The following is a 12464-nucleotide window of genomic DNA, read 5'->3' as shown; positions in this document are numbered from 1 at the left end:
GTGGTTATGATGGGTAAAAGCTGTAGCAGGGATCTGTCAGTGTGTTGGATGTGTGGTGGGTCTTTTGGCACTCAGGGCAGGAAGAACAATAATGCTGGATGTTAACATACACAGCTAGCCAATAGAATCTGAGGCTTACTCTCAGTAGGTTTTCTGCTGATCCAAATGGCCAGCCCAGGGTATGGTTTGAGCAAGATGTAAAGTGAGGGGCCTGCCAATCAGTTGACAGGGTAACTGCCACATACATGATGATTTCTTTACAGCTAAAGGACCCCTCGTCATCCTCCCCCTTCACCCAAGACGGATCTGCTTGCTGTAGGGTAGTTATGTTTGTGGGGACCTGCCATTGATCTGTGGTGAGGTTTATGGTGTTAGATGGGTGGCCAGGTGTACCTAATGCTTTCTCCAGGCAGTGTTTCTGACATGATTTACCTGGCCTTTTCTTACCCCCTCAAATAGTCCATTAGCCGCTGCTGGTGGAGGCTTTGGTTTGGGACCCTGTCAACGCAGGGCAAGACAAGACTACAGTGGAGTCAACATTACCCAACAAATCTAGGCCAGCCCTATGAATCTCTACCAATTACCACATCTTTTAGCAAATCATCAACCACACCCACCGGCAGTAGGATACATTGTCCACCACCCCAAGAGTAACATCAGCAGTAGGATACCTTTTAATGTCCCCGTGTACACACTGATGGTGGTCTAGTGGTAAGGATTCGGTGCTTTCACTGTTGCAGCATGGGTTCAGTTCCCGGTCAGGGAACCATCTGTCATACTTGGCTATCAGGTGCGGGTTTTACTGCAACAAATTGATGCATCGCTAAGTAATGAGAAGCTCAGAATGTGATTCCAAGCCAGCTTTAAAGATAATCCTCAGGATGTGCAGCTGCCAAAAGCTCTCCATTCTCGTTCCCTGACGTAGTGTTGACTGGTTTGCTTGGGCTGCTGGATGTGGTCTCGTCCAACTGGTCTTGCATATTCAGCCACTTCATATGGTACTTACACATTAACCAAATGAATGCAAACCTACAGCCACATATAGACTAAGCATTTGTGAGCCAGTTAAATTTTTACAAGAATTCAATTGAATTGTGTTCATTTTTATTGATAGCAGTGTTTTCTTTTACTTCCAGGTTTGAAATGAATTCAAATTCTTAACCTGGCATCTGAACCCATGTTCTCCATGCTGTTAGTCAAAACCTCTGGATTACCAACCCAGTGTCGGGAACTCATTAGCATTAATCTCTGGTTATCACTCAAACCCTGAGACATGCTTTGACATTATTTCAGCTGTTAGTTTCAACAAATCTACATTATGGGTTTTTTTTTGAGGATTGCATGAAATCAATATATTCCTCTCCATACCCCACCCCCCAAACAGAATGCCTTTTTGGTAATTGATTATCATCGATATTTCTAATTATTATTTTTAATAATTTTAATTTATCTTGCATGTTTAGACAGAGACACTACATGTCATAACCAGGAAATGTTAGCTTAGTGCATATTGCAACATTAACAAAAGTGACCAGAGGCAAGTGGTTCAACTGCTTTTTGTCCTTCAGCTGCAAAATTAATTAGTTTTGTATTGAAATCTTCGCGGTATTTGAGTTAGTCTGACAGCCATTGCTCACGCACTTCATCATCAAGTAATTCTGGCACAGGATTATAAATAAATCCACGATAAAAACCTATAATGATTTACATAATGCACTTACAAAGAAATGTGTGGAGTTTGAGTGCAAGGATGCTGCCATAAGTCTTTTCAATCAATGGCAGTCAAATCACTTGAGCTTCATTTGTGTCAGGCACGATCTAAAATGTAACTGCTTCAGTTTCATGTACAAAGTTGAACATGTTAATGGAACTCAACTTCCAGTTGATATTTCTACTATCTCAGCTACAATATTAAACCCATTGTCCTCTTCAATAACAACAGCATTGTTGGCCAATTTCTCTTGCTCTATTGCAGCACAATTTCTGGAAGTGACTTCATCAGTGTAATCTTCTGAGTCTGCTATAATTATTTCTATGATATCTCCATTCGCACGTTGTTGACTTCCCGCCTGAGTGAATGCATCTTGCAAATTGTCTTTGACCACTTCTCCTGACTCCGGAGTTAAATTGTGCTCCACCTGCTGGAATGTAATACTCTGTTCGCTTGCACTCTGGCCTTCAGTACCTGCCTTTACACTCTCCTCCTGTTCCTCATTTGGGATTTCTACCATTTCAATGGTGTGCACGTAAAGGTTGAAAACAACACTTTCATTTCTGAGAGGGCTGTTGCTCTCTTGATCAGCCGCCTTTAAACCCACTTTCCTAATTTGTTTTGACGTTTCTGCAGGAGGTTTACTTTCAGAGCTTTCTTTCTCCAAAGAGGCGATGGCTTCTGCGACCTCCCCTACACTTCGTGCTTCACTTTTCTTGTGAGACAGCCTGTGCCTCTTTAAGCTCTGAGTCATTGTGTACCCTTTGCCACAGATGTCACATTTAAACGGCTTTTCAGTCAAGTGGATTCTCTGATGCCTCCGGAGCTTGGTTGCGAGGGTGTAAGCCTTACCACACTGATCGCATTTAAAGGGTCGTTCACCCGTATGCAGGCGCTCATGAGCCCTGAAGGTATGCGGGTCCCTCAACGTTTTGCCACATATCGTACAGAGGTAGACCTGCCCTGTGTGTGAAATGCGGTGCCTGCGTAGTTCAGGCAGCTGTGAGAAAAACTCACCACAGTCGTCACACTTGTATGGTTTCTCCCCAGTGTGGATGCGCTGATGCCCACGGAGGTTGCCAATCTGCCTGAAGGCTTTGCCGCAGTACGTGCAAGTAAATGGCTTTTCGCCCGTGTGCAGCCTCATGTGGTTCTTCAGTGAGCCGGGATTGGCCAGCTCTTTGTCGCACACACTACAGCGACATGCCCGTGGGTTGCCAATGTTCATGGCCTTCAGGCGATGCAGCTTCTTGTGAATCCGGAGTGATGGTGGCCTGGCGAATGCCTTTCCACACTCATTGCATACAAATGGACGTTCGCCTGAGTGAACCCGCTCATGCTCTCGAAGATCTCGTTTCAATGCATAGGCCTTATCGCATTGCTGACATTTGAATGGACGCTCTCCTCTATGCAGCATCTGATGGGCTATAGAAAATATATGGTTAGGAGACTATTTAAAACAATAACCAGTCTGCAAGCGAAAGATAGTAAATCTCTTAATTGAGAAAACAAATTGTTTCCTGTCCTTAATTTCCTACAAATTACTCGCTGCACTCCTATGGGACAACATCACATTGCTGCATGTGGTAAAATTGGTTTCCTGTATAGTTGCTGGCAGTTTAACTAAATCTGTCCATGCTTTCCCTGTTTGTCAGAACTGGCCAATTCTGCTACGTAGGTTATTCATCAGTGACGTTAACACAGTTTTCCTCTTTCTACGACCATGGCCTGACTGCTTAGCATTTCCTAATGTCTTCATCCTGTATTTTTTACACTCCTCCTCATCCTTTCTGTAACATTACTTTCTCTTCCCAGACTCTTAAAAAAAATTACCTACAACTTGAATTGTTTCCCCTCTTACAGATGATGTATGATTGATCTCCTGTGTGGTTCCATCCTCTTATTTACTCAATGGCAACCTTACCCCGCCAAATTAGGGAGAAGTGCAGAACTCCAATAACAGATGCAATAATTCCACAACTCAACAAGGCACTGATAGAAGGTTAAACAATATGGGAGTTAGATGTCAATCCACAGGGCTCCAATATTACCCTCTTTAGTGGTGGTTGATTCCAGAGTACACAGCAATGCTCTACCCACATCTGCATGTCCTGAAGCTCAGGACTGCCAACCAGTACCCATGTCAACTCTGATATCTCAACTGGGCAAGTATTTTCATTACATATCAAGCAAATAGAAACACTTGTAAGTGTAGATACCCAAGATATCTTTGAACTCTCATATGACGATTTTTCTGCAGAATCTGGTATTGTGTGGATTAAAGCAAGATTAGTAACTCTCTGATGCCGATGAGACAAAGTCTGAAGATGCCTGCTATACTCAAACTATAATGGACAACTTGGATATTAAATTCAGAGAAACTAATCAAAACTGTGCATGTCAATGTACTTGACATTAATCCATTGCCCAGATCTTAACTTACAATTTCACCTGATAGTGTCTTTGATATTTTTCAAATTCTATACAAAAACCAAAAGTAAGATCAATAGAAATCAGAGATGGAGCCTTTTTAAGAAGGGCAGCTAGTAACAGGGGATGGACCTCCCAAAATAGGAAAATTTTCGAGGATCAACCTCAGCCAGAGAAATTTGTGGAGAGTTGTGCTGATCTAACAAAGAGAGTACAAATTGGGAAGAGTTGATCATTCATCACAACAATAAACTAATCACTCAGCTAGGACATTTAGTTAAAAATAGTTTTAAGTCACCACGTGAGGGGATTAAAAAAATCATTGACATTTTGAACTTAAAAAAAAAATTCTGTATTATGGCTAATTCAGAAAGACATGGTTTGGGAAAGATATTCCCTATTGTTTAGGCGGGGGAGAAGAGAATGCCTCGTATTAATCTTTCCCACAAATAAAATACTTTGATTCCAAGGTGAAAGAAACATATTGTAAACTTCACTTCAACAATTTTTCTGACACATGGACTTCCTTGTGGTACCCGAGTTCTGAGCAATGGGCTCACACTAGTTAGTCCAACACCACTACCTTTCTGAATTTTTAAGGAAGTTGAAAGCACTATTCAATTAAAGATTTTGTTACACCTTTTGGGCAAGAAATATATAAATTATACAGATTATCTTTTGAATACTGGGTACTGTCAAACAGCTTTGATTACAAGTAAAAATGTAACTTGCTTCCTCCAAACTGCCATTGAGAGACAGGGATTGTATACATTATATGAAAAAACAAACAACATGGTGACTGTGAACTCGGGTCCAGCAGCGGCTATGGAACTGAATAAACAGTTGATGTTTTGGGCTGACTCTTGGAATTCTCAATAATCCTTTACTTCACTGACGTAATTAAGATATGTCATGAAATATCAACTCATTACTTGGTCTGAGATCTCACTGAATGCAAGTGGTCTGCTGCATTTCCATCTCACCATATTATCTACACTTCCAAAGTTATGAATGGCTGCACGAAGCCCTTAAGTTGTGAAAGGGTACATGTAAATGCAGCATTGTATTTGCTGATACTCCATTAGATACCTTCATCAGAAAGCCATTTCCAGATTTAAGGTGCCGATAAATAAGTATAACCGCTTTGTCCTCTTCCAGCAAATCCATCAAGATGCCAATGAAACATCAGTTAATTAGATAGGTCTATAAGCCATTCTATCAGTTGGCACAGGAAGCAATGGAAGCAAGGGAAAGGGGAATATTTTAAAAATATCTTTAGTCAGGATAATGACCTTTTAGAGAAATTTAGAAACGTCCTCGTTTTTCCTCCTCACACTGCTTTTAGTGTAAATAACAAAATAATTAAACACACAATATATGGACACATTCTCCAAACTCTAACTCTCTACTGATATGAAAGGGGCTAATTTTTTTTTCCCATTTACCTTTAAAACTTTCCTCAGAGCTATAGCGCTTCCCACATTCATTGCACATGTATGGTTTGTACCCTGTGTGTGTGAAACGATGTTTCTTCAGGTGACATAACTGAATGAAACCTTTCCCACAGTCATCACACTGGTACCTCCTTTCACTGGGGTCAATCTGGGAACTGTTGCGCCGACAAAACTTCTTACTTCCCCCTGATTTGTTCGTAGGTGTGAGATTATCCTTTGCATGAACATGATCTCCATTTTCTACTGGAGGTTTTTGCCCATCCCCCTTCATATTACACAAGGGCAAATCTCCACCTGATTTTGCTTCCCCACAATTGTCAGTTGACTTGTTCTCTGTATTTTGTTCAGAGCATTCATCTAGGCTGTCAATATTCCTCTTCTGATTGTGTCTCAACTTTGTTTTCCTCTTTTTCAGTATGTCCTCTTGTGTTACCTGCACTTTCAGTCTGTCTGAATCGAGTCCAGTGTGTATCATTCGAGCTCTTCGCACTGGAGGACTTCGAAGAGTCTTCTTGCATATTAATGATCGCAAAGTCCTCTCACCAAGTCCAAATTGATAATTTTTCTTCAGCCTTTTAGCCTTAATGTTACTGGCATCTTGTGCCTTTTTGTCAATCCCAGGATCAATCTGCTTCTTGTCATCCTGTTTGGAGGAACTAACTGGGAGCACTACCTCCTCAGTTAATCTTGATTTGAGCTTCTTCAAGGCAAACCGATTCACTTTCTTCTTTGACAGTTTGTTCTGAATTTCATGTTTGATTTGAAGCCGCTGCGACCTTTTAACAGGCTGATCTACTTTCACCACATCCTTACGCTCCATGTCCTTTACTGCTACAGTTAGCTTGGTGCACAGTTGCACAGACGGAGGTACCTCAGCTGACTTTTCAGCACCATCTGTCGATATTCTGTCCTCAAGCTCTTTATCCAATACATCTGTTAACAAGAGATCAGAGCTTTTGATATTAAAAACTTCATCAACTCTGTACAATTATGGTGTTCACATAGATCATTCAAAATTTTGTGGTACAAAACAATCTATACAGCAACTAAGATAATACTCCAAGCTTAAAGGAGAACTAAAGAAATGTACCTTAGTAGAATTTAACTTATAGAGCAGGGATACACAATATAAAAGTGAGGAAAGAATGACACACACATCAGCTGCTTACTTTTAGCAACTGGGAATGTAGTGAGTGGCACAACAGCCCAGCTAATGGAGCAGCTGTCTCAGAGCTTAAGCTTGCATCATTCCACCCTGCAGTAGTGTCTGTGTGGAATTTACATGTTTTCCCTTGTTGTTTAAAGTTTCCTCCAGATGCGGGATTCAATATTATTAGTGACCACTATAAATTTCCCCTAGTGTGTAGGTGAGTGGTAGAATCTGAGGGAAACTGATGGGGAATGGGGAGAATAAGATTTGTAAATGGGTTCTTGATGGCCAGACACATGCAGTCGAAGTTTCAGGCCAAGACCCTTCATCAGGTTGACTGTTTATCCCTCTCCATAGATGCTGACTGACCTGGTGAGTTCCTCTGGCATTTTGTGTGTTGCTCTGCATTTCCAGCATTTGCGGCTGAAAGGCCTGTTTCTGTGCTCTCTCATTAACAAAAAAACAACAAACCAGTTCACCTGTGATTATTCGAAATTGTGGTCTAAAAAGAGTATCAATATCCATAAACATAAACATCTGGTTCACCAGATTGATTCCTGGGATGGCAGGACTTTCATATGATGAAAGACTGGATGAACTAGGCTTATACTCGTTGGAATTTAGAAGATTGAGGGGGGATCCGATTGAAACGTATAAAATCCTAAAGGAATTGGACAGGCTAGATGCAGGAAGATTGTTCCCGATGTTGGGGAAGTCCAGAACAAGGGGTCACAGTTTGAGGATAAAGGGGAAGCCTTTTAGGACCGAGATTAGGAAAAACTTCTTCACTCAGAGAGTGGTGAATCTGTGGAATTCTCTGCCACAGGAAACAGTTGAGGCCAGTTCATTGGCTATATTTAAGAGGGAGTTAGATATGGCCCTTGTGGCTAAAGGGATCAGGGGGTATGGAGGGAAGGCTGGTGCAGGGTTCTGAGTTGGATGATCAGCCATGATCATACTGAATGGCAGCGCAGGCTCGAAGGGCCGAATGGCCTACTCTTGCACCTATTTTCTATGTTTCTATGCGATCACTAGACAACCAGGTGAGCTGTTGGGGCACCTTTTGAGAGAAAGGTAGCGCAGTGTGAAGTGATGTGCTTTGGAAATTAAAGAACTCGGTGTATTAAAGAAGAAGGATGCATAGCAAGACAAATATTGCTCCTCCTCGTTTAACAAAGGACACTTTTTATGACCACATTTCTGGTTTAACGAAGGACACTTTTTATGACATCTCTCGCAATAATTACTCTGTGCCGCATATTCTCAAGTTGATCTTTCCTTTTCTCCTCTGTCTCTTCCTCTCTCCCCCCTCCTTCTCTGCCAGTTTTTGACATTCTGGAGACATGCAGACCTTTCATCTTTTGTCTCTTCATCTCTTCTACCATTTGTTTTTTTCCCCTCTGATGCTGGAGTCCTGCGGCCCTGGCCTGATCGGATTCTTGTTCTCTCCTCCGTCTGTGCCTATTGTTGTCATTTTGGAGACGTGCATGCCTGTCCTCCTCTGTCTCATCTATTTTGTCCTAACTCTTTGATCCTGGAGTCGTGCGGCCCTGGCCTCATCTGATTGTTGTTCTCTCCCTCTCCTTGCCGCTTTCCAACGACGTTTGGCATCATCTCGACCATAATGTCCCCCTTCTCTTTCCACGCGACATAATTAGGCTATCCATATATTTTTACCCTAATGCTTTATAGAAGATAGGAAGCAGTAACACCAAAGCCTCCAAGATGCTTTTGTTTCTTGATGATGTGGTTGGTGCTCTCCTAAATGGACGTGATAGCCCTGCCCCTTTGCTGCGGTTGGTGTGACTGCTGTGAGTATCGTGAGGTGCTGCTGAGGCTGCCGTGCGCATGCGTTGGGCTATGGCGTCGTGGTCTCCATGATGGCCAATCAGGTCTCGAGTGAAAAGCAGCCTGTTGATTTTTGGCGAATGAGCAATTTTATATGAATATATAACCCTGAACTTTGCCTGCATTCTGTAAGCCAGCGCATTTTAATTCGATTTAGGCAAAAAAAGTGCCGATGTAATGCACGGTTTGTGCTAATTGAAGGTCACAAACAGACAGTCAGAGAATGAGTGTTTTAGTAGTATAATAGATTGTAAAAATCACATATAGTTCACCAATGTCCCTCAGGGAAAGATATTGCTGTTCATATTCAGTCTGGCCTTGACGCAACACCAGATCCACTGGCGTCATTTACTCTTAACAGCATCCTCAGTTCTGGAGAACTTGGGGATACACTTTAAATGCTAATGATGCCAGTGATGTCTGTATCCTGTGTAACACGCTGTAAGGTTTCACTGCTAATGTAATGGCCTCGCTGTAATGTTTTGCTGCTAATGTAATGGTTTCTCTGTAGCAGCAATGTTTGGGTTATGACTAGAGATAACGGGGCTTTGGAATGTGAGGGTTATCCAATGAGAGAAATGTTCTTTCTTGTGAGTCTGGAAGAGAGATTTTCGTGGTCTTTTGTCGGGAGAGAGGAAGAAGGAAAACGCGCGTGGACAGAGCTGGTAGACTACCAGACGGAATGGACCAGAAGCGAGGGTCCGAGACACTCGGAGGAGGTCGCTGGTTGATGAATGGCCATATTTGTGAGCTCCAACGTGCACTTCTGACTTTTTCCCCCTTAAAATGAGCCCTCCTTCTTTTTATTTTCTTTACTAACCCTATATTCAGATTAAGATTTATAAAGTTCCGTTATATAATTGCATATGGCGTACTGCCTGATATTTTGCGGTGCAGGTTTGTAACCGGGCAACACATCATGCAGCGCCCACACAAACGAGATTTCTCATTTTGGTGGGGGGCTAGAAGTTGTTTTCCCATAGATGAACACGTGCTGGCCAAGCCTGAGGTTTACACCTACAAACAGATAAATAAAACAAATATCATGCTTTCTACATGAGGGTATGGAATATCCTAAAAGCACATTTACCTGTGCAAGTATTGACAACGTCATTGTCCTTCTGTGTGTCACTTAGCCCCTGTGCTGATTGAACAAGATTCTCCTCAGGCCACAAGAGAAGCTCCTGGCCCAATTCAATATTTTTACAAACCCGGTAGTAAATTTTCCCATAAAACTGGAAAATGACTGCATTGCTCTCTTCTTTTGTTCTTGCCTTGTTTGCATATCTGTAAAAACAGCGCATTTTATTATCCATCTGTAACTGCGGCTGGACCTTTGCAACCATCATTTGTAACAACTTTCAATTTTACAAATTCTAATCTTTTTTTATTTAACTGCTATGGTATTACATTGACTTAAAATTACTAGACTGCTCTCATCCACCTCCATTACAGTGCTACTGGAGCAGGCATTGAGGTATTTTCTCAGTTTTCTGATACTGTGGAGCAGTTGTGATTTGTGGGAGGAATAAAACGGGGAATTCTATGCCAAAATACCATAAACAAAATATATTTTTCTCAGAAACGTATTATGCATTTGTGTGAGATTCACTGATTGCAACAAATTTCAGTTGTCCAGTTTTTTGATTCCACCAATTAGATTATAGTCTATGATGATTCCCCAGTATCCTCCAAAACAGTTTATTCATTTTGATATTATTGTGAGATGACCCAAAAATAATCTTTAAAATAGACAATACGATGAAAGATTTGTATACAATGGATTTTGGTTAATCAGGACAGCCTCTTATTTGGGACAATTCTTAAACAACAACAACAACAAAAAAAATATCGAGAAAATAGCCAGGATTCCCTTACATTTATTTGAGATGCTACGCCACTTAATTGGGACAGGACGCTATTGCTGTAGTTTCTAAATAGGGTTAGTCGGGTGCACGAGTGGCCGTTAGACGTAACACTGTGTGTAAAGCAAAGTTTTTTTAATAGCATCAATTGTGTCTGCTAGTGTTCAAAAAAGCAATGATTTTTGTCACTGATAGTTGGCGAGAAATAAGATGACAGACAATTCAGAATTGTTTTGCTCACTAGTTTCAAGCATTCAGTTTTGGAGATGCCAGAAACATCTGGGAGTGAAAATGAAATAATTTCATACTTTGACAAGTTAGGAATTATGAAGGATTTGAAGGTAATGACAACTATCTTGAATGTTACATTAAAAATGAAGATTTGGAGGATGCATCATTGAAAGCATTGTATGAAGGCAGTCCATTAACTGCACTAGGTGTCAGCGCTGATTTTGTTCATTTACAGTCAATCGGAAGAAAAAGGCAGCATAAGCTGGGAGAATTTCTCCATTGATAACTATTAGGAACTAATACAGTTTTATAGTACTATAGTGGTATAGGTGGTGTTCTAATTTGTTCTGTCACTTAATTTGCATATAATTTGTTACTCAGTTTGTCTTTTTAATACCTTTTTAACGATTTCCATGAAACTTTGGCTAATTGGGGCAGCCGCTTAATTGGGCCAAAATACTCTGGTCCTGATGTGTCCCAATTAAGACCACAAGACCACAAGATTTAGGAGCTGAGTTACGCCATATGGCCCATTTTGTCTGCTCTGCCATTTCATCATGGCTGATCCAATTTTCCTCTCAGCTCCAATCTACTACTTTCTCCCATATCCCTTCATGCTCTGACCAATCAAGAGTTTATCAACCTCTGCCTTAAATATACATAAAGACTTGGCCTCCACAGCTTCTGTGGCAAAGAATTCCACAGATTCACCACCTCTGGCTGAAGAAATTCCTCATCTCCATTCTAAAAGGACACCTCTCTATTCTGAGGCTGTGTCCTCTGGTCTTAGACTCTCCCACTATAAGAAACATCCTCTCCACATCCACTCTATCAGGCCCTTCACAATTTGATAGGTTTAAATGAGGTCACCCCTCATTCTTCTGAATTCTAGTGAATACAGGCCCAGAGCCATCAGACACTCTTCATATGACAAGCCTTTCAATCCTGGGATCATTTTCATGAACCTCCTTTGAACCCTCTTCGTTTCAGCACAGTCTTTTTAAGATAAGGGGCTCGAACCTGCTCACAATACTCCAAGTGCTTCATAAGGTTTCAACAATACATCCTTGCTTTTATATTCTAGTCCTCTTGAATTGAATGCTAACATTCCATTTGCCTTCCTCACCAGAGACTTAACCTGCAACTTAACCCTTACAGGATCCTGCACAAGGACTCCCAAGTCCCTTTGCCTCTGTTTTTTTGTATTTTCTCTCCATTTGTCTACCAAAGTGTAAGACCATACACTTCCTAACACTGTATTTCATTTGCCATTTCTTTGCCCATTCTCCTAATCTGTCAAATTCCTTCTTAGCCTCTCTACTTCCTCAAAACCACCTGCCCCTCCACCTATCTTCATATTGTTTACAAACTTTGCAACAAAGCCATCAATTCCATCATCAAAATCATTGACATACGACATAAAAAAAAAGGTCCCAACAGAGACCCTTGTGGAACACCACTGGTCACTGGTTGCCAACCAGGAAAGGCTCCCTTAATTCCCACTCTCTGCCTCCTGCCAGTCGGCCACTGCTTTATCCATACGAGAATCTTTCCTGTAATACCATAAGTTTGTAGCTTGTTAAGCAACCTCATGTGTGGCACTTATCAAAGGCCTTCGGAAAATCAAAGTACACAGCATCAACTGATTCTTCTTTGTCTATCTTGCTTGTTATTTCTTCAAGATTTTCCCTTGAGAAAGCCATGCTGACTACAGCCTATTTTATCATGTGCCTCCAAGTATCCTGAGACCTCATTCTTAATAATTGACTTCAACG

General features: G+C 41.4%; 1 protein-coding gene across 1 annotated transcript in view; it reads right to left on the bottom strand.

Annotated features, from left to right (window-relative positions):
* Positions 1-1102: 1102 nt before the first annotated feature.
* The window catches only part of znf408 (zinc finger protein 408), a 35994-nt gene continuing 24632 nt past the window's right edge, over positions 1103-12464 (bottom strand). The window contains exons 5-7 of the mRNA XM_072272208.1: positions 9684-9880; positions 5587-6528; positions 1103-3136 (exon numbers count right to left, since the gene is read on the bottom strand). Coding sequence (XP_072128309.1) covers positions 1872-3136; positions 5587-6528; positions 9684-9880 — 2404 coding nt within the window. The 3' untranslated portion in view covers positions 1103-1871. The remainder of the gene's footprint in view (positions 3137-5586; positions 6529-9683; positions 9881-12464) is intronic.

Source organism: Mobula birostris, chromosome 11 (genome assembly GCF_030028105.1).
Source record: "Mobula birostris isolate sMobBir1 chromosome 11, sMobBir1.hap1, whole genome shotgun sequence".
NCBI lineage: Eukaryota > Metazoa > Chordata > Chondrichthyes > Myliobatiformes > Myliobatidae > Mobula > Mobula birostris.
Note: the sequence above shows the minus strand (reverse complement) of the source record. Positions and strands in the feature narration are given on the sequence as shown.